The sequence below is a fragment of the Sipha flava genome, unplaced genomic scaffold (assembly GCF_003268045.1).
Source record: "Sipha flava isolate LNK unplaced genomic scaffold, YSA_version1 165_pilon_pilon, whole genome shotgun sequence".
Lineage (NCBI taxonomy): Eukaryota > Metazoa > Arthropoda > Insecta > Hemiptera > Aphididae > Sipha > Sipha flava.
In genome coordinates this window covers 744,919-768,054 of record NW_020271833.1, presented here as the reverse complement: position 1 = coordinate 768,054, position 23,136 = coordinate 744,919, and the positions used below count along the sequence as shown (strand labels likewise).

General features: G+C 27.4%; 4 protein-coding genes across 4 annotated transcripts; all 4 read left to right on the top strand.

Moving 5' to 3' along the window:
* Nucleotides 1–12,713: 12,713 nt before the first annotated feature.
* LOC112679650 (probable phosphomevalonate kinase) lies at nt 12,714–17,932 on the top strand. The gene is made up of 4 exons (XM_025549539.1): nt 12,714–13,124; nt 15,952–16,160; nt 16,227–16,373; nt 17,664–17,932. Exons 1-4 carry the CDS (start codon nt 13,009–13,011, stop codon nt 17,792–17,794), a joined length of 603 nt encoding a protein of 200 aa, XP_025405324.1. The 5' UTR covers nt 12,714–13,008; the 3' UTR covers nt 17,795–17,932.
* On the top strand, nt 13,865–14,542 carry LOC112679651 (39S ribosomal protein L21, mitochondrial). Its single transcript, XM_025549540.1, has one exon. It carries the CDS (start codon nt 13,907–13,909, stop codon nt 14,483–14,485), a length of 579 nt encoding a protein of 192 aa, XP_025405325.1. The 5' UTR covers nt 13,865–13,906; the 3' UTR covers nt 14,486–14,542.
* On the top strand, nt 14,868–15,249 carry LOC112679653 (cytochrome c oxidase assembly protein COX19). Its single transcript, XM_025549543.1, has one exon. The coding sequence runs from the start codon at nt 14,954–14,956 to the stop codon at nt 15,224–15,226; it is 273 nt and encodes a 90-aa protein (XP_025405328.1). The 5' UTR covers nt 14,868–14,953; the 3' UTR covers nt 15,227–15,249.
* Nucleotides 15,206–15,821, top strand: LOC112679652 (phosphopantothenoylcysteine decarboxylase). Its single transcript, XM_025549542.1, has one exon. The coding sequence runs from the start codon at nt 15,229–15,231 to the stop codon at nt 15,784–15,786; it is 558 nt and encodes a 185-aa protein (XP_025405327.1). The 5' UTR covers nt 15,206–15,228; the 3' UTR covers nt 15,787–15,821.
* Nucleotides 17,933–23,136: the final 5,204 nt, after the last annotated feature.

Below are 23,136 nucleotides of genomic sequence, written 5' to 3'. Positions count from 1 at the left end.
ATTTTTTTAGGTTCTGTAATAATAATTTTATTATTATTGGTTCTAAGTGATTTGATAACAGTTGAATTTTGAACACCTTTAATAGATTTAATTTTGTTCCATACTATATTAGGATTTTCGCGGCAGGATATTGATGACGTAAATTGGTTCCATGAGTTTGTTTTGCAATTTTTTTATTATGTATTTAGCTTTAGCTCTTTGTTTTTTAAATTCGATTAGGTCGATTATATTTCTACTTTTTCGGAATTTATTTAAGGCTTTATTTTTGGTTTGGATTATGTTTTTGCATCCTTCCAACCACCAAGGTACGGGTTTTTTAATTCCACTGTACTTTTTTTTTTTTTAATTATATTCATACCAGTGTCATGAATTATTTTTGTAAAGTTCTCAACTATTTCGTCTGTATTATTATTATCCAGAGGAGAGCATTTTATAAGTTCAGCTTGAATTGTATTGGAAAATAATTCCCAATTAGGTTTTTTTAAATTCCATTTATTTTTGGTTTCATATACTAATAAAGTGGAATCTCTGTTATAGATTTTTATGATAATAGGCCAATGATCACTGTTATATAATTCTTGTTCTACCCCCCATTCAAGATTGGTTGATATATTTAGTGATGAAAAGGATAGATCTATGGCGGATAAGGATCCATTCGCAGCATTGAAATGTGTAGGACTTCCGTCGTTTAGCAGTGTGATATAATTATAGTCTAGCATTTTTTCTATTTTTTTTCCTCTCATATCGATATGATTGCTTCCCCATAGATTGTTATGGCTACTAAAATCGCCGGTTAGTATGTAGGGTTGTGGTAGTTAATTGATTATATTTTCTAGATTTTCAATTTCAAAACCGTGTTGGTTTGGAAGATTTATGTTATAGATAGTTATTTATTCTTTTGTGAAAACGGTTATTGCTGTTACTTCAAAATTGGAAGTGATTTTAATTTCTTCAGAGGGGAAGGATAAGTTTGCGTAGATTGATGCGCCTCCGCTGGCTCTACTTCTAATGGAGCGATTTTTTGAGTATCCGAGGTAGCCTTTAAGTTCGGGTGTGTGATTTTCGATGAAATTTGTTTCTTGTAGGCAGATAACAAGTGGTGAGTATTTAAGAATTAATCTTTTAAGGTCGTCAATTTTTTTATGGAATCCGTTGATATTCCATTGTAGTATATTATGATTCGTATTTATATTATTTGATATTATATTATGCATGCTAATTATTGTATTATATGTGGGTATGGGATACCGTTTATTTATGTATGTGTTTCGGTATATATTTTGTATGTGAGACATTGTTTTGCGTTGTGAAGTGATTAATTACCTAATTAATTGGTTAGGTAATTATTGGGTGACGAAGGGTCATCCGTATCGAGGACGGTTGTTTCGCTATTATCTAAATCCATTGATTCTAATAGTTTGGTTGATAAGCGAGTCGATCTATTTTTCAGGCTTTGAGATTTAATTGCCGGTCTGATCATCTCTATCGTGTTTAGCATAGTTTTGTTATCAGTTCCATATTGTTTGCATATATCGATAGGGTCTGCGTTTCCTTGTATATTTATTACTATGTTCTTGAGTTGGTCAAAATCTATATTTATGACTTTATTATTTTTTATTATATTTCTGGCTGGTTCAATATATTGCCTTATATTGTCGATAAGTTTTTCTGTTGAATTTGACCTAACTAGTGTTTTGGATTTTTTGATAACTTGATCTTTTTTAATTTTCGTTGCCGTAGATGTAGTACTAATTTGTTTTTTTTCGTTTACTATCGGCTTTGCGTCGATCTTATTAATTATACTAATTGGTTTTTGTGTGGCATTAGCAGTTGTGCCACGGGACTGACTAATGTATTTATTTTAACTTTATAAATATATAAAAGATGGATTTTTTTAAATATGCCTAGAATGCAGAAGATATTAGTGACAGGCTTTATGGCTGCATCCAAAAACAGCACACATTTGATTTTAACACCAAAAAGGTTGGTGGACAAAAACCGTACACTTATAGTGGGTAAAAACCTCACTATATAATGTATTATAATAATGTATTTTGTATAGACGAATGTTGTATATATTTTACGGGCAAAGTATAGGTACAATTTGGACATTTTATACATTGTCCGGAAAGTATGTAAAATGCCCTTCATATATTGGGTAATATAAATAACGGATGATATGATTTAATGAAATATGATAAATCGTAAAACATAGTTAAAACAAAGTCAAATTATTATCTAAAAATTATTATCTGTAACTAATTTGTTTGTTTTCATCGTATTTTTACAATGGGGATGTCTGCTTGTCCACAAATTATATACGTGACATAATATATTATTACTAAATTTACTGATTTATAAGTTATATTATATGAAGTTGTAGTGATTATCGTACAGTCAGCCTTTTACCTATTCTCAAAAATGAACTTATTTAGTAACCGTGAATCGTTTGTATAGTGCAGGTTAATTCATTCAGTACGTACCTAACTACTTATTCGAATATGAAAAAGTTTAATGAAGAATTAAACAATTTTTTTTAAAAAAAAGGCTCAAATACTTCATTTTTTACCAAGTTAAAATTTAATCAATTAATTTTACATAAAAATCATCTAAAAAACAATTCAAAGAAAAAGGAACTGAACGATTTTAAACTTTTAAAAAAATATGACGTGTTAAAAGTTTCTGATGTTAATAAATTAATTGTACCAGTATCTGAAAACAACAAAATTAAATATTATGTACATTTATCGATTGTGCATGCTGGATGAAACAGGATGGAACACGAGGTAAATACAAAATATAAAAATATCACCAGAGATATAATTATGCTATACTTAAATAGTTGCGAATCATGTAAAAGAAAAGGAAGCACAGCCAAGAAAGGATTGGTAGTGCAATAAATTATGTCTACTGAGATGAATTAATCAATAATATAAATACATGTCATTATTCATTGATTAATCATATTTCATTAAATCATATCATCTGTTATCTATACTGCCCAAATTGTATACTTTGCCCGTAACATATATAATTTTAAAGTTAATTGTTACATTCAAAACCTTATCTTACCGCACTTTGAAGAGTTCGAAAAATAACCAGTATATTTGTCGACCGAAACGCGTGGTATAACGTAGTTTATATACATATATATATATATATATATATATTATAAAAAAAAAAAATGTTTTTATAAATGAATTTTAAAACTATTGATAGTAATAAAGGTTGTGAGACGGGATGGTCTTAATAGTCCAATAAATCCTAAGAAAAATAAGAAAAAGATAATTATAAAGGGGGAAGTTTTTATTTATATTTGAATTTTTGGAAAAAACGTCGGCAAAAAATTTTAGCCACAAAAATTTTTATATATTTTTTTAAATTTTATATTTAAAATTTTTCAATGCCTTTATACATTGTACCTCAATAAATTGTTTTTTAATAAATATGTAGTATAAATAATAAATAATAAATTATATATCATTATAAAATGTGCGGTTTTTGGTTACAAGAATTTAAAAATGTGTGTGGTTTTCACCTACCAAAAGTGTGCAGTTTTTGGAGTCGTCGGACTTTATATGCTATGATATTGATAGCCAGATATTAATTAAGATAAGAAAAAAACAACCTATTCCTTTTGATGACAAATTGAGTAGTCAGCAAGCAATGTTTCTATAGTAAATATTTGAACAAAAAATGATAAAATTCCTGTTCCTGCAATAATTTTATCGTACAAGAACAAAGTACACATCAAGGTTTTGTTCATGAATCTACTACCTTGATAATGATATTTATAATAAAATATAGTAATAGTACTAAGTTCTTTTTTATAAATAATTAAAAATTACCAAACAAAAGAAATTTATAATAATTAAGATAAATTAAAGTAATAATATATAATAATTCAAAACGTTAATGAATATTCATATAATCATGGGTAATAGCATTGATTATAGAATAAACGAAAAATTATTCTACTAGAAATAGTTATAGGAATAAGTACTCATAGTCTCTTATTAACTATTATAATTTAGTTCTAATTGATGGGAAAAAAACAAAAAAAAAATTAAATAATTAATTGCTTTATAGATAGAATTTATAATAAATAATAATATACAATTGATTAATTATGGTGGTATATAATGTTAGAAGCTTCTAAATATCTAAAAATTATATAATCATAATCTAATTTGAAAATTATAATTTACTGATTTTAATACCTTTTAAAATTTGAAATTCTGATGAATTATATAATATTATATTTAATTACATTAATTACCTTGACATTGAGGTATAATTCATACTTTGAACATTTTACATGAATTAAAATATTCGAACATAAATATTTTTATCAGAACGTTTGTTTCCTGAAAATATATCGCGTGACTTGAAATTAATCGTATAGTCAATTCGTTTTAAATGACTTATTGATTTGTTGTGAAAAAAAGTGGTTTGTTTTATATAAAAAAATGAGTGCAAATGTATAATTTAAGATAATCTCGTAGTCCTTGACCGCAATACTCACTGGATTTGAAAAATATTAATTGTATATATACAATACCTATAAATTACCTAATTTTCAAGGTTACTATACCTACCTCCAACATCAAAATTAAACCCATCCATAACTTAGGTATTACATTCGTATAGGTACATTTGTATTTATGAAGTATTAAATGCAATTATTATTAAAAATGTAATTGTAGAATTATCATTGTTTGGCGAGAAATTAGTTGATGAGCAATAAATATCAGGAAAACTCATAATATCGACAACTTTTGCGACAACCTTTGCATGCACATAATTCATAAATAGGGCTCGAAAGATGTTGCATTTGCATAATTTATTGAGCTATTCAATTTATTGCTAAGTAAGCTTGAAATTATTTTCATAACTTTACGAAAAGCATATTAAATGTTCATAGTGCTAATTTTTGGATATTTAGTGATTTAGTAATTTTAAACACATATTTTTTAATTTTGCCATTTTTTAGTACATACAAATTTGATGATGATTGATGAATTGATAACATCATTTAAAAATGTAGCAATAATAAAATAATATTTATTTTGAAAGTTTTCATTATATATTGATATAAGGAATTAGATGCCATACCTATCATGATTCTTAAATACCAAGTTGATACAAAATATCCAGTTTTATTTATAATTACTCGTATCAATTTAATGATTATCATTGATTGCATTAATTGGATAATCAGCGATCTTTCAACTATTAATAACATTAAAAAAATGTTTAGTTGTTCAACGCAATAGTTTTACAGATAAAAAAAATGTATTTTTCATTTATGAATTGGGTTCTAAAGTTTTTATTTATGTTTTACAGTTATATAATTTAATGAAAACATTTCGAAAGTAAGTTTTCAAATTTCAAGCTATTCATTAATTTTATTTTATTTTATCTTATATATTTATACCTAGAAATTATATTTAGCTTAGTAAAATATTGATACTGTTATTATGTACGAGTATATTTAGTAAAATATCTTTATTTTGTTACGTGCCCGGTATATGGGTACCGGACAGTGCAACGAGAGATGAGTATACTCAACTGTTCAGCTTCGTAATCGATGTAGAATAATAATAATGTTGAAATAAATAACTCAAGACTTTAAAATATTAACTTTATTTAAATATTTCTAAGTCTAATTTATTTAATTATAAAAATTATTCTAAGTCCAAATAATTAATTTATAAAACAAACTGGCGTGAAGGTGCGTGCATTAATAAGACTAAAACACATCTGAATTAGGGCCTGTTCGGGACCCCCTTTTATATCCGATATATGCAAGTGTGTGTATATGAAAATGATAATAAAAATATGATAATTCCTCATTGATTCTGTGTGAGTGTGTGTGTGTGTGTGTGTGTGATATCTCTCGTCTGGCACATAATTACTGATGCAGAACTTCAGAATAAGGTCACTGTCGTTTCGATTATTCATTTGTAATTTTAATTTCCCGTATAATGATCATATAAACTAATTAAATAGAATAATTTAATTTATCCACGAGTGTGGTTTTGATTCTACATATACATATGTCCGCCATAGTGGAATCATTGTGTTATTGTAATGCACTCGATATAGTATTTATATATATCTGTAACATTCTGTAATAGAATTTATGTCCGTGACATTATAATATGTATGTACATAACAATTTATAACGTTAAAAAATAAATGAAATGCATATTTTTAAAGCATATTTGTACTTTTTAAGCGCACAAGTGCATGCATATTTAGTAATTTTTAAATGCGTTAAGTTCCGAGCCCTATTCATAAATAATCAATTTTCTCAAGCGGTAACATACTAGATTGGATACTAATATACTAAAAAAAATATTATATACTACATTCTAAATAGCATTTAGATACATTATCATAGATCCTTTAAGTAATAATGTATACATAACGAATAAAAAAAAATACAATTATTTTGATAGGCCACTGGATTATGAAAATCTCATACAATATAAATCGTGGTGGGATACGAAAGAGTTGAGACAATAATGGTTATTTTAATATTTTAAATATTTTGTTGTTATAACTCAAAAAAAAAATTAAAAATATATAAGAGCATATGATATGGTTGGTTGCGTAGGTGGTGATAAAATATATGTTAATTTACTTTTCTTCTTATTTAAGAGGCATCCGAAGGTACAACAATTTGTTAGCAGATCAGTGAAACTGAGTAGTCTCGAAAGCTAAATAAAATTTCACTTGGTTCGTAGGCGATCTTCGAAAGTCGATGTGTCTAACACTTCTGATAATTACAATAATAGTGTGGGGTTGAAATTAATCGAAACAGACACGGAATTTGATGGACCGATATAATACATTTTTCGACACCAGCACAAAATTTATATTTCGATAATGTAATAGCTTTGTATTAGAGAAATTAAATCAGCCAAGTCCTAGTGCATACATTGACAACAGAATTTTGCTATTTAAAACGGTAAAAAACGGAATGGTTAACAGTCGACATGCATGTAAGTCATAACTTCTAACGAAGAGCCTCTAAAAGGGTTTATTGGATGTTTTGTATAGAAGTGTATATTAGGACGGTTATTTGACCAAAGGAGGTCTCCTTTAAGAGTTAACCTATTTATAATAATACAGGTGTACATCCAATTTTATATTGATGTACTATTAGGTTGGGCCCTTATTATTTGAACTGTGTTTTCTGAGCACGTGCCGAAAGATTTGTTATTTCTTAATTTAAAAAATGTAACATTTTCGAATGATGCACATCGTTACAGTTTGAAATCCTTTAAAAGTAGCACATGTAAAAGGATTATCCTACAATAAACCCAGTTAAACTAGAAATTAGGAATTTCGTTTCATTGTGAAAATAATCAAATTGAATGGTAGTCAGGTGCCGGGGGGCCACTATAAAATAAACTTCGTCAAAAGGTCACGTGAAAAATAGTTTTCCTTGTACATATATGTGACTATATTTATCTCATTAAATATAAGTAATTACTAGGGACCGGATTTATATGCACAAAAAATCCTCAAAATATGCTTCTAAAAATGCTGTAATATGCTATAAAATATGTATTTATTTTTAAATATGTACTTAAATATTCACTTAAAATGTTGTTTAAAATGATGTACAAATATTTGGTATGTTTAAATGTAAAAAAATTTGGCATTTATAATACCACCAATTTTTTTAATGTGGTTTTTTGGGTTTTTGATTTTGATCATGGCTTCTTATAACAAGTAATCTTTTGATTCTAACATTTTTATTATGCTCAGAATTATTTCAACATTTGATTTAATGTAAATTAAATTAGCTTTCAAATTAGGATCTTTTATCAAATCTTGTGATTTTTTAATTGAAATAGAGTCTTCACTGTTTAATTGAAGAATTATTTCTTTAATAATTTCCAAGTTGTCACAATAATAAAAGGCTGCGTTTAGCCATGTACCCCAACGCGTTAATATTAGTTTTGGTGGAAGTGTTAGATTAGGGGCCATATTTTAGAAAAGTGTCGTACGCGATGGAACTTTTAAAAAACTTTTTTGACGTCAGAAATGAGTTCATCAACTTGAGGGAATTGATTTCTTATTTCTTCGGCAACCCTTTGTATTCGGTCGCAATTTAATCGATATTATGTGGCTATGAACGTGAAAATACAATAAAAACGAATAAATGTGCTATTAATAATAATATGCACTGTAAAACTACAAATATGCATTTAATAGGTTAAAACGTTAAAATATGCAAAATATGCAAAGTAAAATTAGTTTTATTTTAATAAGAAAGATCTAAATCGGGGACAATGCTCATCAGATTTCAAAAAGCTTATTCCAATGCATATATGCATTTGCATATAAATCCGGTCCCTAGTGATTACATTCACTACATCTCTCTAACCGTTGTGCGCACAGGTTTATTACATATCGTATCATTTCTTATCGTTGTTTCTAATATCAATAATAGTTTCATGCGTTACCTATACAATTATTTTTTGCTTGTTTATTGCTGATCTTGTTTATAATAATTCAAAAGTATCTGTGATTATATTAATTTCTCTCACCAAAAAGCTAAATATAAAAGACTCGCTAAATCTGACTATAAAAAATACATAAATAATGTTCAATCTTCTATAAAAAACAATCCAAAATGGTTTTGATAATTTATTAAAAATTCTAACAATAATAATTCACTACCTCAATCATTATCTTTAGATATAACGGTCGTAAATAATGGCAATGAAATCGTAAATCTTTTCGTTAAATATTTTTTTGACGCCAACTCTAATGTACAACAACCATTTAATTCTTCTTCTCTAAATACAAATTACATAAATTTATACTTCAATTTAAATCTAAATTCCATCTCCTTTACTGAAATGCGTATCCTTAATATGATCTCTAATTTCAAGCTTAGTTCAAATACAGGCCCAGATGGTATACCTTCTATATTCATCTAAAACTGTAGATTTATCATAACTCCAGTTTTAACTACCTAATATCTTTAAATTAACTCTCAATAAAGGTTTATTCCCTTCAATTTGGAAAACTTATTTTATTTCGCCAATTTTAAAAAAGGAGATCCTTCATTAATTTTAAATTGTCGTCCTATCTCCAAGTTATCTATTATTCCGAAGTTATTTTCACATTTAATCTAATCAAAATTATCAAACTTTTGTACTTTATTATTTTCAAATTATTAATATGGATTTTCTCCCAAACGATCTGCTTATAATAACTTAGCTGGTGTAAAAAATATAATCCTTCATTATTTTGAAGTGAATGCACAAACTGATATTACTTATACCGATTTTCCTAAAGCCTTCGATTGTGTTAATGATATAATTCTTATCAGAAAATTGCAAAATATTGGATTTTCAGATTCCCAACTTATCTTTTAAAGTTCACATCAACAAACCTTTCAATGACACAGATGATGTTTCACATTTTCATAATTTTTCTCTATTCTTTGACCATCGCATACTTTTACCTTTTAAATTCTTACAAAAATCAATTTTAGGTTTAATTGATTGTCCTGTAATTCTTTCTTTGATCCGTTTTAAAATTCATAACCTTAATACTAGATATCTAAAACCGTTTTGTTCACTTTTCTCAACTAAAAATTATATCTTAAACTCTCCGGCTAACCTTCTTATGAATGCAAGTAATACTTGTGTCTTTGATTATATTTAAAAATTATATTTTGGTTATATTTAAGAATATTTATTTTCTTTTTCTTAATTATATTCACTCTTTAGTTAATTTGTAATTAAGTAAAAATTATAATCTTTTGCACCATGTTGCTATTTTCTACACACAATGTTTAATATTATATTGTTAGCATTTTTAGAAATCGGTCGTTTAACAAAATTAAATAGAAAACAATTTTTAAATAAGTAGTAAATTATACGATAAAAACGGAATAATTTTATAGTTATACGTAAAAAATACAATAATGTATATTACCGTCATTTCATTTTTGGTAATTTATGCGAACTTTGTAGTGTGGAAAGAAAAAAACATATATATATATTATGTTAAAATGGAAGAGAGGGCTTTAGATAGTAGGTACGTGTTGTCAAACATACACAAAGAACAGCAGTGTAAACAACTTAGGTATGTATTGCAAGGGTACTTATGCATAATATAGGAATATCATATTAACATGAGAATTGAATTTACTCTATAGTCGTATACACGAGCTATACAGAATTTGGATTGTGATTGGGTGATCGGATCAGAAGCTGTAACTGACATTTGTGAAACATATACATGTTTATATTTATATACATAAAATGGTGACGATTTAACATAAACCGTTATCGATAATGTATTCGTAAAACTAATAAAGAATGTAAGGACGGAAATTATTTACTATTAATGATATACCAACTTATAACAATCATCAGGGTAATATTACTTTACAACATTATTAATTATCCGTACTATATTTAGTTTATGATTAGCTATAAATTATAAATTATAACCAACAATTTTATCATCGCTTTTATAAAATTAGACCGTTAGAAAAATGAGTAAATTTAAAGGGTTATCCGTACAAATAAAAAAATTCAAATTATATATAAAGTCGATAATATTGATAAGGAATTAAAATTATGAGTTTGTACAAAGATGTTCCTCGCTAATTTTGATTTAATATTCGAGTTGTAAGATGTTGTATAATAATGTTTAATCGGAACCCAATAGTGATAACTGAGTAAGTAAACATTAACTTAATTGCAATATGTTTCTATAACTAAATATACATTTGAATTTTAATTCGTGATACAGTAAATAAACCGATCATAAGCAGGGGTCAGATGGACAAATATTCAGGAGTAGCAAGAGCATTACGTTGGAATCTTGTTATATAACAGCACTCTGCAAATCATTTTTGATAAATACAAAACTCGAACTCTAGTTATAACAAATAAATAATAAATAATAGGTAAGATATATTGATACGTACAATTTACATGTATAATCAAATAAAATTACAAACTTAAACCAACAATATATAATATATTTATATACCTTAATGTTGATTTTATTCTCTACAATTTTGTGTACAGAACTGGCAAGAGGGTAGGGCAGGAAGAGCTAAAATCCTGGGGCCTGTACTTCTGAGAGGGCCGGTCGTTATATCTTTTATACAAAATTATTTGATAATCTCATTCGCCGTTGCATAAGATGTAAATTTTAATATTTGTTCAGTATTAAATTATATACAAGTATGTATATCTTAGCCAAACAAATTTAAGTAAAGGGGGCCTAGAATCGATCAGCCCCGGGACCCTCAAAATTTATCATCGACATTGTATGTGTATCATTTGGATCGTATAAACAATTTTAACAAGGGAAATCAAATGACTCGGAGGGTTTTAAATCATTACAATATTTCTTCAAAACATGTCTATAATAAATATGTTATAAGACGTCTAACAAATAATAAAAGCAAAGAAAAAAGCACCTACGATAATAGAATATCTGTTTAATTATTAATAATATATACAGATTCTCAATAGAAACATATGAATAAAGAAATTAATTTTTATCAGTTAAATATAAACATGATAGCTAGTTTATTTTTAATAAACGTTCTTAATTATTGTAATACTATTATAGGAACGTGATTATTTCTAAACATAATAAAAATCATAACAGGAGTACTACCAGATAGGTAATTTTTAATTGATGGTATTTCTTAGACCATATACAGTTGATAACTATATGGTCTAAGAAAAAACGACTTACATCTTGTTTTAAAAATAATAGACTCGTTTTTTTTTCTTGTTTCAAAAAAAAAACGATTAGAACAAATATTTTATAAAAACTGTGTACCAATTATATAGAAATATATTTACTTTGAGGTAGAAAATAAGTTTTTGTAATTAATTCATCGGTAAAACATAAAAATCTGATGCAACTAAGGTGAAAATTAAAATACAATTTTGTTAAAAAGAAAAGAAATTTTATTTGCTGCATCTGACGGTTATGTTTGAGTTTAAATTTTATTATTACACAATGTTTTCCTATTTTGCAAAAATTAAAATTTTCCATTAATTTTTAATAATATTATTGGTTACATACTATAATTTAATTTAGATAACGTTTTTATGTTAGCTATAAAATAATTTAAATCGAGTCATTGAAAAGTTTACTGTTAGTGTCTACTTGAAGTTTATTTAAAAAAAAAAAAATTATGGTGAATTTTTACAAATATAAAATCCTTTCTCGGCCTTTTAACATTCTTGAGAGTATAATATTGTATTTAGTATTATATATATAACAATTCCGATTGATACACAATACTTATATACTCAGAAAATTAATTTGAAGAGATACTAAATAGAGTTTTCTTCCATGATTCCAAGTACTGTTCAAGTGAATCATTAAAAGTAATACGTAGTGCTGCCCGAAACTTTTACGGCAATCAGGAGAAAAGGAACCAAAAACTTGATGAAGTAGGTGTTTGTGTAACAAACCGTGCCTTCTCCGCAATACGTAATTGTGTTAAACGTGTTACTATTTCGTTGGTTTTCATTATATCAAAAATTGGAATTGGGTTCATCACCGTCTAACGTAAACGCAGCACCGTAAGTATAGGAGTTATGATTAAACAGTAACTTATGACGTTTATTATAAACCAATGGCCCACGCCAAGTTGAGCAAATCGGACGGTTAGGTTTTATGATTTTAACATATCCGCCGTCGTGTTGGCCGCGACGATCGCGTGATCTGTAGAAAATATTCAGTTACGACGACAGTAAAAATACGGTAATTAGGAACGCGTTACTTCGCCAAAAAAAAAAAAACTTGTTTTTCAAAAAAAGCCGACCGCGAAACCCAACATTGGTAACGACGGAAAATCGGAAACTCATATCGCGCGCGCCCACAACAGCCGTCCAAGCCCAAACCGAACGGCGGGGGTCCCGGCGCGGCAGGTTTAACGACCAATTGGACGGAGAACGGCGCAGTTGTTACAGTCGTCGCCGAGGCCGAAACATGGCAGCCGCCGCAGCGAAGGACAAAGGCGCGTCCCGATGCCCGAGGATGGTGTTGGTGTTCAGCGGTAAGCGGAAATGCGGAAAGGATTACATTACCAACGAGATCCACAAGAGGTGACGACGACCGATTGAGTTGATTCGATCATTTCAATCGTTCTACTTACATAATAATTATTTATCACGTTGTCCGGTGGCGGAACTTTTTGTCTTTTCTTTTTTCTACAATTTATGGCGCTACAAAACCGCTTGCGCTTGTCGGCTTAGGTAAACGTAACGTAGTGACTCGACGAACGTTCTTAACATGTTTCGTGAATAATTCATTCGTTCAACGGTGGCGCCTCGACGCGATCTCATTAACGTAACACTCCACCGTTACAACAATGATAGTATTATCACTACTATGTTAACCGCACGGGTGGATAAAAAAAACAATCCTCCACCCATAGAAAAGAGATTAAAGATGTGGAGAAGTTATCTTCTGTACATCGTGCCTTCACACCGTACAGTCAAACAGTGCAGCCACTGTTTTGTTTTCGAACACAAAACGCTCACGCATACGAATTTTCTTCGAGAACCATATTTTTCCATCGCAGTCCGATTTTTTTTTTCTGTTCTACAACTTTATTAAATCACTCATTGTTGTTCATACATTTCTTCTCGTTGTTGGGTTTTGTAATAATATTCGCACGTTCTAAATTAATAACGGTCTGATTATTGTTATTACTATCATTACGATGATAGGATTTTGGGTGTGAGGTTATGTTGAAATTCGTAATTTTTAAATGCAATATAAAAACAGTAGAGTATAATTTATTTTATTAAGTATTTTATTTCATTTAAAAGTTTTTATTTATGTTAACAAACGTGTTAATGATTAAATAACAATAACAGCAATAATGTTGTGTAATAACTTAATAAAATTTATAAACAAGACCTTTCAAAATGTATCTACAAGTCGAATGATTACATCAAGTCTAAATGTTCGTTCAATTTCAACTCCAGTCACCCAAGAGTATGTTGTCGATGATACAATCGCTCTTAAAAAATACTCCGATGATATAATCAAAACAGTCAATAAAGCAGTAAAAAGGAACAATCGTTTATTTGCTGTCGTACATATATGTGGAAAACAATTCAAAGTAACTGATAATGACTTAGTACTTATAGATGGTTATTGGCCACCAAACGTAGGCGATCGCATCAAGTTGCAAAAAGTGCTACTAGTTGGAGGCATGGATTTTACTCTGATTGGTAGACCAGTTTTGAACCCAGATACTGTAAACATCACTGCAACAGTAGTTGACAAAGATCTGTCTCATACCAGAACAAATTTTAAACGTATTAAACGTAAACAATACATGAGAATCAATTTTATCCGGAAAGAAATTACCACCCTTAGAATAAACTCAGTTAATATAACTCAAGATATTGATGTAAAGAAAGATGTTCAAGAAATAGGAAGACGTATAATGTGATCATAATTAAATGCTTGTCATACGAATTGATTGTAGTTAATATACATATATAATGCACTTAGACTGTATATTTAATTATTAATGCTTTATACAAAAACTGATTTGTTAAACATTTTAAAATTAATTAAGTTATTACTTAAGAATTATTTTGTCATTTTTAAATTATATTAAATTGATAATTGTATTAAAAAATGAATACCATTTTTCACAAGTTTTTTCTTTGGTTCTTTGTTCATATTATTTTAAAGACATGTAGTATTATGCTTATGAAAATTGAGAAATTAATTTGATGAAGGAATTATGATACTATTATCTATTACTCTTATCATTGCCATTCAACGAATTACTGATAGTGATACTAAAAATCATTTTCCATTAGAATTTTAAGTTATGGATGATTCTATAGTTCATTATTAATTATAATTAAATAAACGATTTCCTAACTTTTACATTCAATATTTCACATAAATGTCTTCTTCAACCTTCGGCCAAAAGAGATTTCAACCTTCACCTCCAGAAAAAGGTAGTTTCCCTTTAGATCACGAAGGCCAATGCAAAAAATCTGCATACAGGTACATGTTTTGTTTAAGTGTAAATAACGGAGATAACTCAAAGTGTCGTCAACAAACCAAAGAGTACTTGGATTGCCGTATGCAAAATGATTTGATGGCTAAAGAAGAATGGACAAAACTTGGTTTAGCTGATACTGAAAAATCGAAAAATAGTAGTAAACCTGAATAACCATGCCACATGTACTTATCGTTACCAGCGCTAGTGTTGCGGCCATCAAAATACCCAATATTATTTCAGAACTTTTAAAAAATAACATTCATTCAACATTGGTCATTACAGAAGCTAGTAAGCATTTTATAGACATAGAAAAAATTTCAGAAGATTTTAAAATTGACGTTTACACTGATCAAAATGAATGGGATGCTTGGAAAAATAGAGGTGATCCTGTATTGCATATAGAACTTGCAAAAAAAGCAGATCTTCTGCTACTTGCTCCATTGAGTGCCAATACCATGGCCAAAGTGAGTACTGGAATTTGTGACAATTTGTTGACGTGTATTGTTCGAGCTTGGAATGTTTCAAAACCAGTATTATTTTGTCCATCAATGAATACTCAAATGTGGAATCATCCTATTACTAAAGATCAGGTGGACAAATTGGAGTCATGGGGCTATATTCTAATCCCTCCAATTGTCAAGACATTAATGTGTGGGGAATATGGTATTGGTGCAATGGCTGAAGTAGAAACTATTATAACAAAAATTATAAATAATGTTCATTTTCAATGATTTTTTAGATTATTAAAACTTATTTTATATTTAAATAGTTAGTGTATTAATAAATTATACAGTTCAAATTCCATGTAAAATTGTGTTTTCAATTCTAATTTTAATTTATGATTGTTATTGTTTAATTCAAATTTACCTGAAATCCTCATTAAATAATTATTACAGAATAGGATCAGAAAAGTGTGTAATAATTCGTCTTTCTGGTCCTATTAAAAATCATTGGGCCCAAACTAATTCGCTTCAACTCGATGAACTTCTCAGTGATGGAAAAATGAAAGAACAACATAGAAAGGCAATGATTGAATGGAGTGAAAATATTCGTTTTAATGATCATAGTTACTTTTGTCGTAAGGCTATAGAAATGTATGATCAAAGTTAGTATCTCCATAATTCAACTAAAACTAGGAAAAATACGAGTTTTAATTTCATATATTTTTTAGATTGTTCAAAAGAAATATGGATTGTAAGTGATGCACGGAGGAAGACTGACATTGCATGGTTCAAATCTAATTATAATAATTTAAAATTAATCAGAATTACTGCTGATGAATCCACTAGAAAAGAAAGAGGATGGAATTTTACACAAGGTATATCAAATACACCATGACTATTGATTATACATAATTATTATATACCTATCAATTCCTATATTACCTATTATACATTAATACATACTTAATACCAATTAACAAACAAATAAATAAATAAAATAACAAAAGTAATTATTAAATATAGTTATAAATACATATTTTTTAATTGTAAAATTATACTATATTAAATCATATAATATAATATATATATATCAGTTACATGTTTATTTTTCAAATTCAGGTATTAAAATTTAGAATAATATATTAATAATACCTAACTAGCTGGATACTTAAACTAGAAGTACAACTATTATTAGTATAACTAAATACCAATTACCTAATTATAAAGTTTAGTTTAAGCATTAATCAAATGTATCACTATTCACTTATGTATATTTAAATCAGTCAATTTTTTTCAATGACTTGTTCTAATTTTTACTTGATATGTTGATAAGCTGCATTTATAAATATTATGATACCTATGAACCTATAGCATATAAGTGAATATATCAGACTTCAAGAAAATATATATTAAGAATGAACCTTATATAAATCTGTTGTCTGTAAGAACTGAATAAGGATAAATTTGATATTTAACTGACTACCTACTTAATCATTTATCAGGATTGCATTTTGAAGTTCTCGTTATAGACTCATTATAATTCCAAATTATGGAAATTTCCTGGTGAGCACTTTAAATCAAAAAATTATAATACGAGTAAATTAAAATTTTTAATTTTATTTATATTTTTTACTTTTAGATTTTACTGTTTTTTGTACATATTATTGAACGTAGTTACATATTACAATTGATTATTTTGTTTTTAAATTAAATGAAATTAATTAAATTTTTTTAAAACTAGAATCCACAGTGATGCTTATTTGTATTTTTATAATTATTATAATTATCATTAAAGTAGTTAAATTATTATTGGTCATTAAAGTATTTAATATATATTCAATATTAATTATGTAAATATTTTGTATAGTAACTAAAGCTTAAAATATATTAGAAAATATTCTAAACAATTCTACTCTGTGCTTAATTAAAAATAATAAAACTAGGAAGACATTTTTTAAATTTTTTATTTTAAAAATCAGGATATTTTTTTAATCCAATACAAAATCATTAGATTATGTCTTATTTAAAACAGGTATACTTGTATTTTTTAATACTCATTCCTTGTTCAATTTTAAGCTCTGTACCTAGTAAACTACTATAATTTAAAATATAAAATAACTATTTTGTGTATTTTGAAAATATTTTTAATATTTCTAAATTTTTAGGAATTGACGATGCACCATCAGAATGTGATTTGGATGACCAATTAGGATGGGATTGGGTTGTTGAAAATAATAAATGTGATGATTGCAATGATTTTATCAACGAAATTGTCAAAATCATACTCGGAGATTGATATTATATATTTTATATATTTAATTTATATATTACATACATTATTTGCAGTGGTTTCTATATTGATATAAGTGCTCATACATATATAAATGTACTTACAAATTAAAATATTTTTTTAATTCACAGTTGCATATCACTAGATTACATTTATTGTTTATTAATATGTTATACAATTTATATTTACTGAAAGTTATTTATTATCAACATTATATTATTGTTTTATTCATTGATTTGGTCATATAGCTTTTGTCTCTAATGAACACCCATTTCTCACCTTTCCCTTGGGTTTTTTAAAGAAGTGTAAATTAATCTCTAATAAAAAGTTATAAATGTTTTGACTTAAAAAACAAGGAAAATTTATATAATATTGTATCCATTCATTTATCAATATAAATTTTTTTTTTTAAAATATGGAGGAAAGTTTCAATAATATATACTAACATTTAAATTTGACTGTAGATTATATCATTATTTTGGAGCAACTCTAATTATGTGGATGACACTAATGCTCTCATTGCAATTATATCTTTACTCAACATTAAATCCTGAAAACACCACTACTGGTTCAACTAATTATTGTATTGGTATAGCAGACCATAGGTAGAAATAATTTGAAGGAGATACAATTTTTCTCATGAACTTAGTTTAAGTTACTAAGTTACTTTAAGCTGTAGGAGAAAAGATCCCTACCTTAAATAACTGTTAAAAAAAATTTAATTTAACATGCAAGTATTGTACTAATTAAATTAGGTAGGTACTTAAAATAAAATAATTAACAGATAATTTTGTTCAGATCTGAAATTTAATAATAATGAAATAACATTTTCGAATACTTTATACTATACTGTACTATACTAGACTTATATTGTATATTATTGGGAAATCATTATCTTTTAGGATTTTGAAATTTCATTTTCAATAAATTCACTGTCAATACTTTTTATTAAATATTTTTTATGTGTAAAATAGATGGATTTGTAAAAAAATTCTTGATGTATAGAAGTTTTTATCCTCGCCTTTATTCTGTGCATAGTTGAAAACATTACTCAACGTTGAAGATCTATAACTGGTAAAATTAATGCTACTTGTAGCCAGTGGCGTATTTTCAAATTTTCTCTGAGGGAGGGGGGTCTAAATATTTAATATAAGTTTATAATATTATAAAGAAATACATACAAGTTATGATTTAATAATTAGGTATATTATTTATACTATATTAAATTTCACTATTAATATGAATATAAATGAATAGTTTTTTATATTAAAAAAGGTACCTAGACGTCTTTTTTTTTGCCAGTTCTTTTTGTATAAATAAATATCATAACTTGACTAAAACAATACGTGGATAAAAAATCCATTCTCCTGTGATATTGAAAAAATAGAAAATTTTTCTAAACAGAAACAAGATGAATTAATTGATTTGATGGATAACGGAACGATAAAAAAAAATTTCGAAGATAAAAAAATAATTGATTTTTGGTTAATTGTTCAAAATTTTCAAAAGCAACTGGCCGAGAAAGCTTTAAGTCATTTGATACCCTTTTGCACAACATACAGATGTTAAAAAGTTTTTATAATCTGCTAACCTACTGTTACTGACGCTGATTTATGAGCGCAACCGAATTTGGATGACATTATGAACAAAAAAGAAAAGTTTTACTTGTCTCATAAAGTTCGAAAATCAATGCAATAACTAATTTAAGTAACTAACTCATAATTTAATTGTAAAAAGTAATCGCAATAATGTTATATGTAAAATCAAGTGTAAAATCAAATAAATCTTTTTATATGTATATTTTTGTCAAATTAAAATAAATCATACATTCTTTTTATTTTCATAGTTAAATTAAATTGAAAAGTAAGTATTTACAAAAAAAAAATGGGTCACCGGATCAATCAGATTATAGCTAAGGGTCCGTGGCTTCACATGGGAATTGAGTAGGTAACACTGATATACACGAACACAATAATTGTAAAAATAAATTTGTAGTAGAGTTAGAGCGTAGCGAGAAAAAACATTTTTAATAGGTGTTTATTAAATCTTACTCCAATATTATGTTGTTTAGAGGCCCTTTGTAAATTTTTTGCCCGAGGTCTTATCATGAGCCATACCAACATTGGTTATAATTAGGGCTCGGATTTATATGTAAATACATATTTTTACTGTGACTTGATAAATTAATTTAGGTAAGTGATAAATTCGTTTCAAGAAATGTCCAATCAAATGAACTATATTTTATTTTACATATTTTTACATATTTTACCATAAGTACATGTTTTTACATATTTCTCAATAATTCCGTTTTTCTTACATATATCAACAATTTGTTCATTAACGATTTATTATTTATTAATACAAACTTTCCCATGTTTCCAAAATTACAAAATAATACCAATTATTAAATTTAATCTAATCTACTGTCGATATATGTTCGATTACGATTTATTTAGACATGTTTATTTTTGAAGTACTGACAGTGGGTCAGTATACTTACAGTAACGAACGGCCCGTGTTTTAATTTCGTGGGTTTAATCTGTGTTCGTCGTTCGTTATTTTATATTTACGTGTTAATTACCAATAATGCCGAAAGTACGATCGTCTAGAACTTGCAAAGTAATAAAATATGTTTCTGAATTTCCAAATGAACATTTACAAAGTGACGGTCAAATTTTGTATTGTGCTGCTTGTGAAAAATCGATAGCAATTGAACAACGATTTCAGGTAACACAACATTTACAAACTAATAAGCACAAAGAGAACAAAAATAGAAAGCTGAAATTCATACAAAATTTTTTGTCATCTACGTCTTCCTCAGTTTCTAATACGTTCAACATCGATCTATGTCAAGCTTTTATTAAAGTTGATATTCCACTAACAAAACTTCAAAATTCTAATTTAAAATCATTCTTGGAAAAATATACTGCACAATCGATTCCCGATGAAAGTACTCTAAGAAAAAATTATATTTAACCAATTTACAAAGAAACTCTTGTTTTTACTAGAAATTCAATTGGTGATGGATCCATATGGGTATCAATCGATGAAACAACCGATGTAGATGGTAAATTCATTACAAATATTATTGTTGGAAAATTAAATGACAGTAAATCTAATCCTTTTTTGGCACACTGTGAGCAATTAGATAAATGCAACCACCAAACTGTTGCAAGATTTTTTAATAATTCTCTGAGTATATTATGGCCCGATATAATTATGTACGAGAATGTATTATTATTTGTATCTGATGCCACGCCATATATGGTAAAAGCCAGTAAAGCATTAAATGCTTTTTTCTCAAAAAATGATCCACTTAACGTGTTTAGCACACGCATTTCACCGAATAGCAGAAACTATAAGATCAAAATTTACAAAAGTTGACGAGTTAATATCTTCAGTCAAAAAGATATTTTTAAAAGCTCCTAGCCGTGTCGAAATATTTAAAAATATGTACCCAGATCTAAACCTTCCTCCACAACCAATTGTAACTAGATGAGGCACTTGGTTGAATGCCACTAATTATTATTGCCAAAACTTTCAAGAAATCAAAAATGTTGTTGCCGAACTTGATGCAACTAGTTCAATATATATTGAAAAAGCTGAAATTCTTTTAGAAAATAATGATTTAAAAAATGAATTAATAAACATTTCTGTTAATTATTATTTTTTGGTTGATGTCATTATGAAAAAAGAAACTCAAGACTTAACTTTAGTAGAAAGTTTAAGTGTAGTAGAGGAAGCGGTAAAAAGACTTGAAAAAGTCCAAGGACCAATTGGCGATATTGTAAACGCTAAAGTTAAAAATTTATTACAAAAAAATTCCGGTCTAGCAGAAATGAAAGCTATTAAAAGTATTCTGACTGGTACTTCGACTGAAGCTTCATTGAATGTAGAACTTTCTCCTTCAGACATAGTCAACGTGCAATATTGTCCTATAACATCAGTCAAAATTGAGAGATCTTTCAGTCGATATAAAGCAATTTTACGACAGAATCGGCGATCTTTCGAATTCGAGAATTTAAAAATGCGTGTTGTTATTAATTGTAATCAAGATAATTAGATAGTTAGATAAATAATTTTTTTTATTACATTTCATTATATTATTCATTTAATTATTATTATTATTATTTTTTTTTTTTTTGATAATACATGTTATACATTTTTAACACATATTTATGTACATATTTTTGTTGTATAAATACATACTTTGGTTAAATAAATACATATAAATCCGAGCCCTAGTTATTACCGTTATTTATTAAAAATACTGTTCGTTATTGTATTTTCTTGTAATTTTAATTTAATTTTGTATTGATACTTTTTGACTATTGACTAATCGATTTTACGTCATATTATTTATAGCTTACATTTATTATTTATACTTATAATTCAATCTTGAAAAATTATTTGTTATACCGATTCGTAAAAACCAGACTTGGGTAAAATACTTTTTAAAAGTATTTAGAATAAATACTCGAATACTTACAAAAAATAGTATTCCGAATATGTATTCAAATACTTCATACAAATTGTATTCCGAATACTTTGAAAATACTTCTAGTTTTCATACTAAAAAAATAATAGATGTCCACTCAACAGAAATATTTGAAACTGTAGACTAAATATATGTTATTTTATTGTATTTTTATAATACATAACTGTTATAGGTTATGGTTTACAATAATAATAAATATCTGATATTAGCTTCAATGCTGGCCCGACGGTTTTCGGGGCCCGATGCAGAATTTTGCGGGGCCCCATACAAATATATTAATTTATTAATTGTTTATATAAATCTATGTTTTTTCGTATTATTATGTAACTAAATATATATTATAACTGTATTTCGAACTGTTGTCGACGATAAACAATTTTACAAGTGCATGCATGTAAAATACTTCAAAGCTATGCGTAATTGGTACCATCTTAATTTTTATCGATAACAACCCGTTTACTGAGAAGACCACGCGACCACGTGGGTGGCGATTTGCGTAGTGGGACTATATTATTTTTATTTACAAATTAAGTAATAATCGTAATATATAATTTGTGGGGCCCCAAGGTCGTATTTAGATATTTTTTTTGGGGGGGAGGGGTTGTGGTATTTTCGCTAACTGAAATTCCCTAATTCAGCCTATTAAAAACAAAAATTGGAAAATTATTATACAAAATTTATCTATAATAAAGAAAACAAGTAACAACTATACGACGTAAACCGATCACCGTGATAATGTTATTGGTTGTCGCCGTCACTTCTATACTACCCAAGTCTGGTAAAAACAAAAAGGATTTTAACTTTTGTATTTAAAATCGAGAATAAGTCCGCCTTTTCTAACCATCCTATC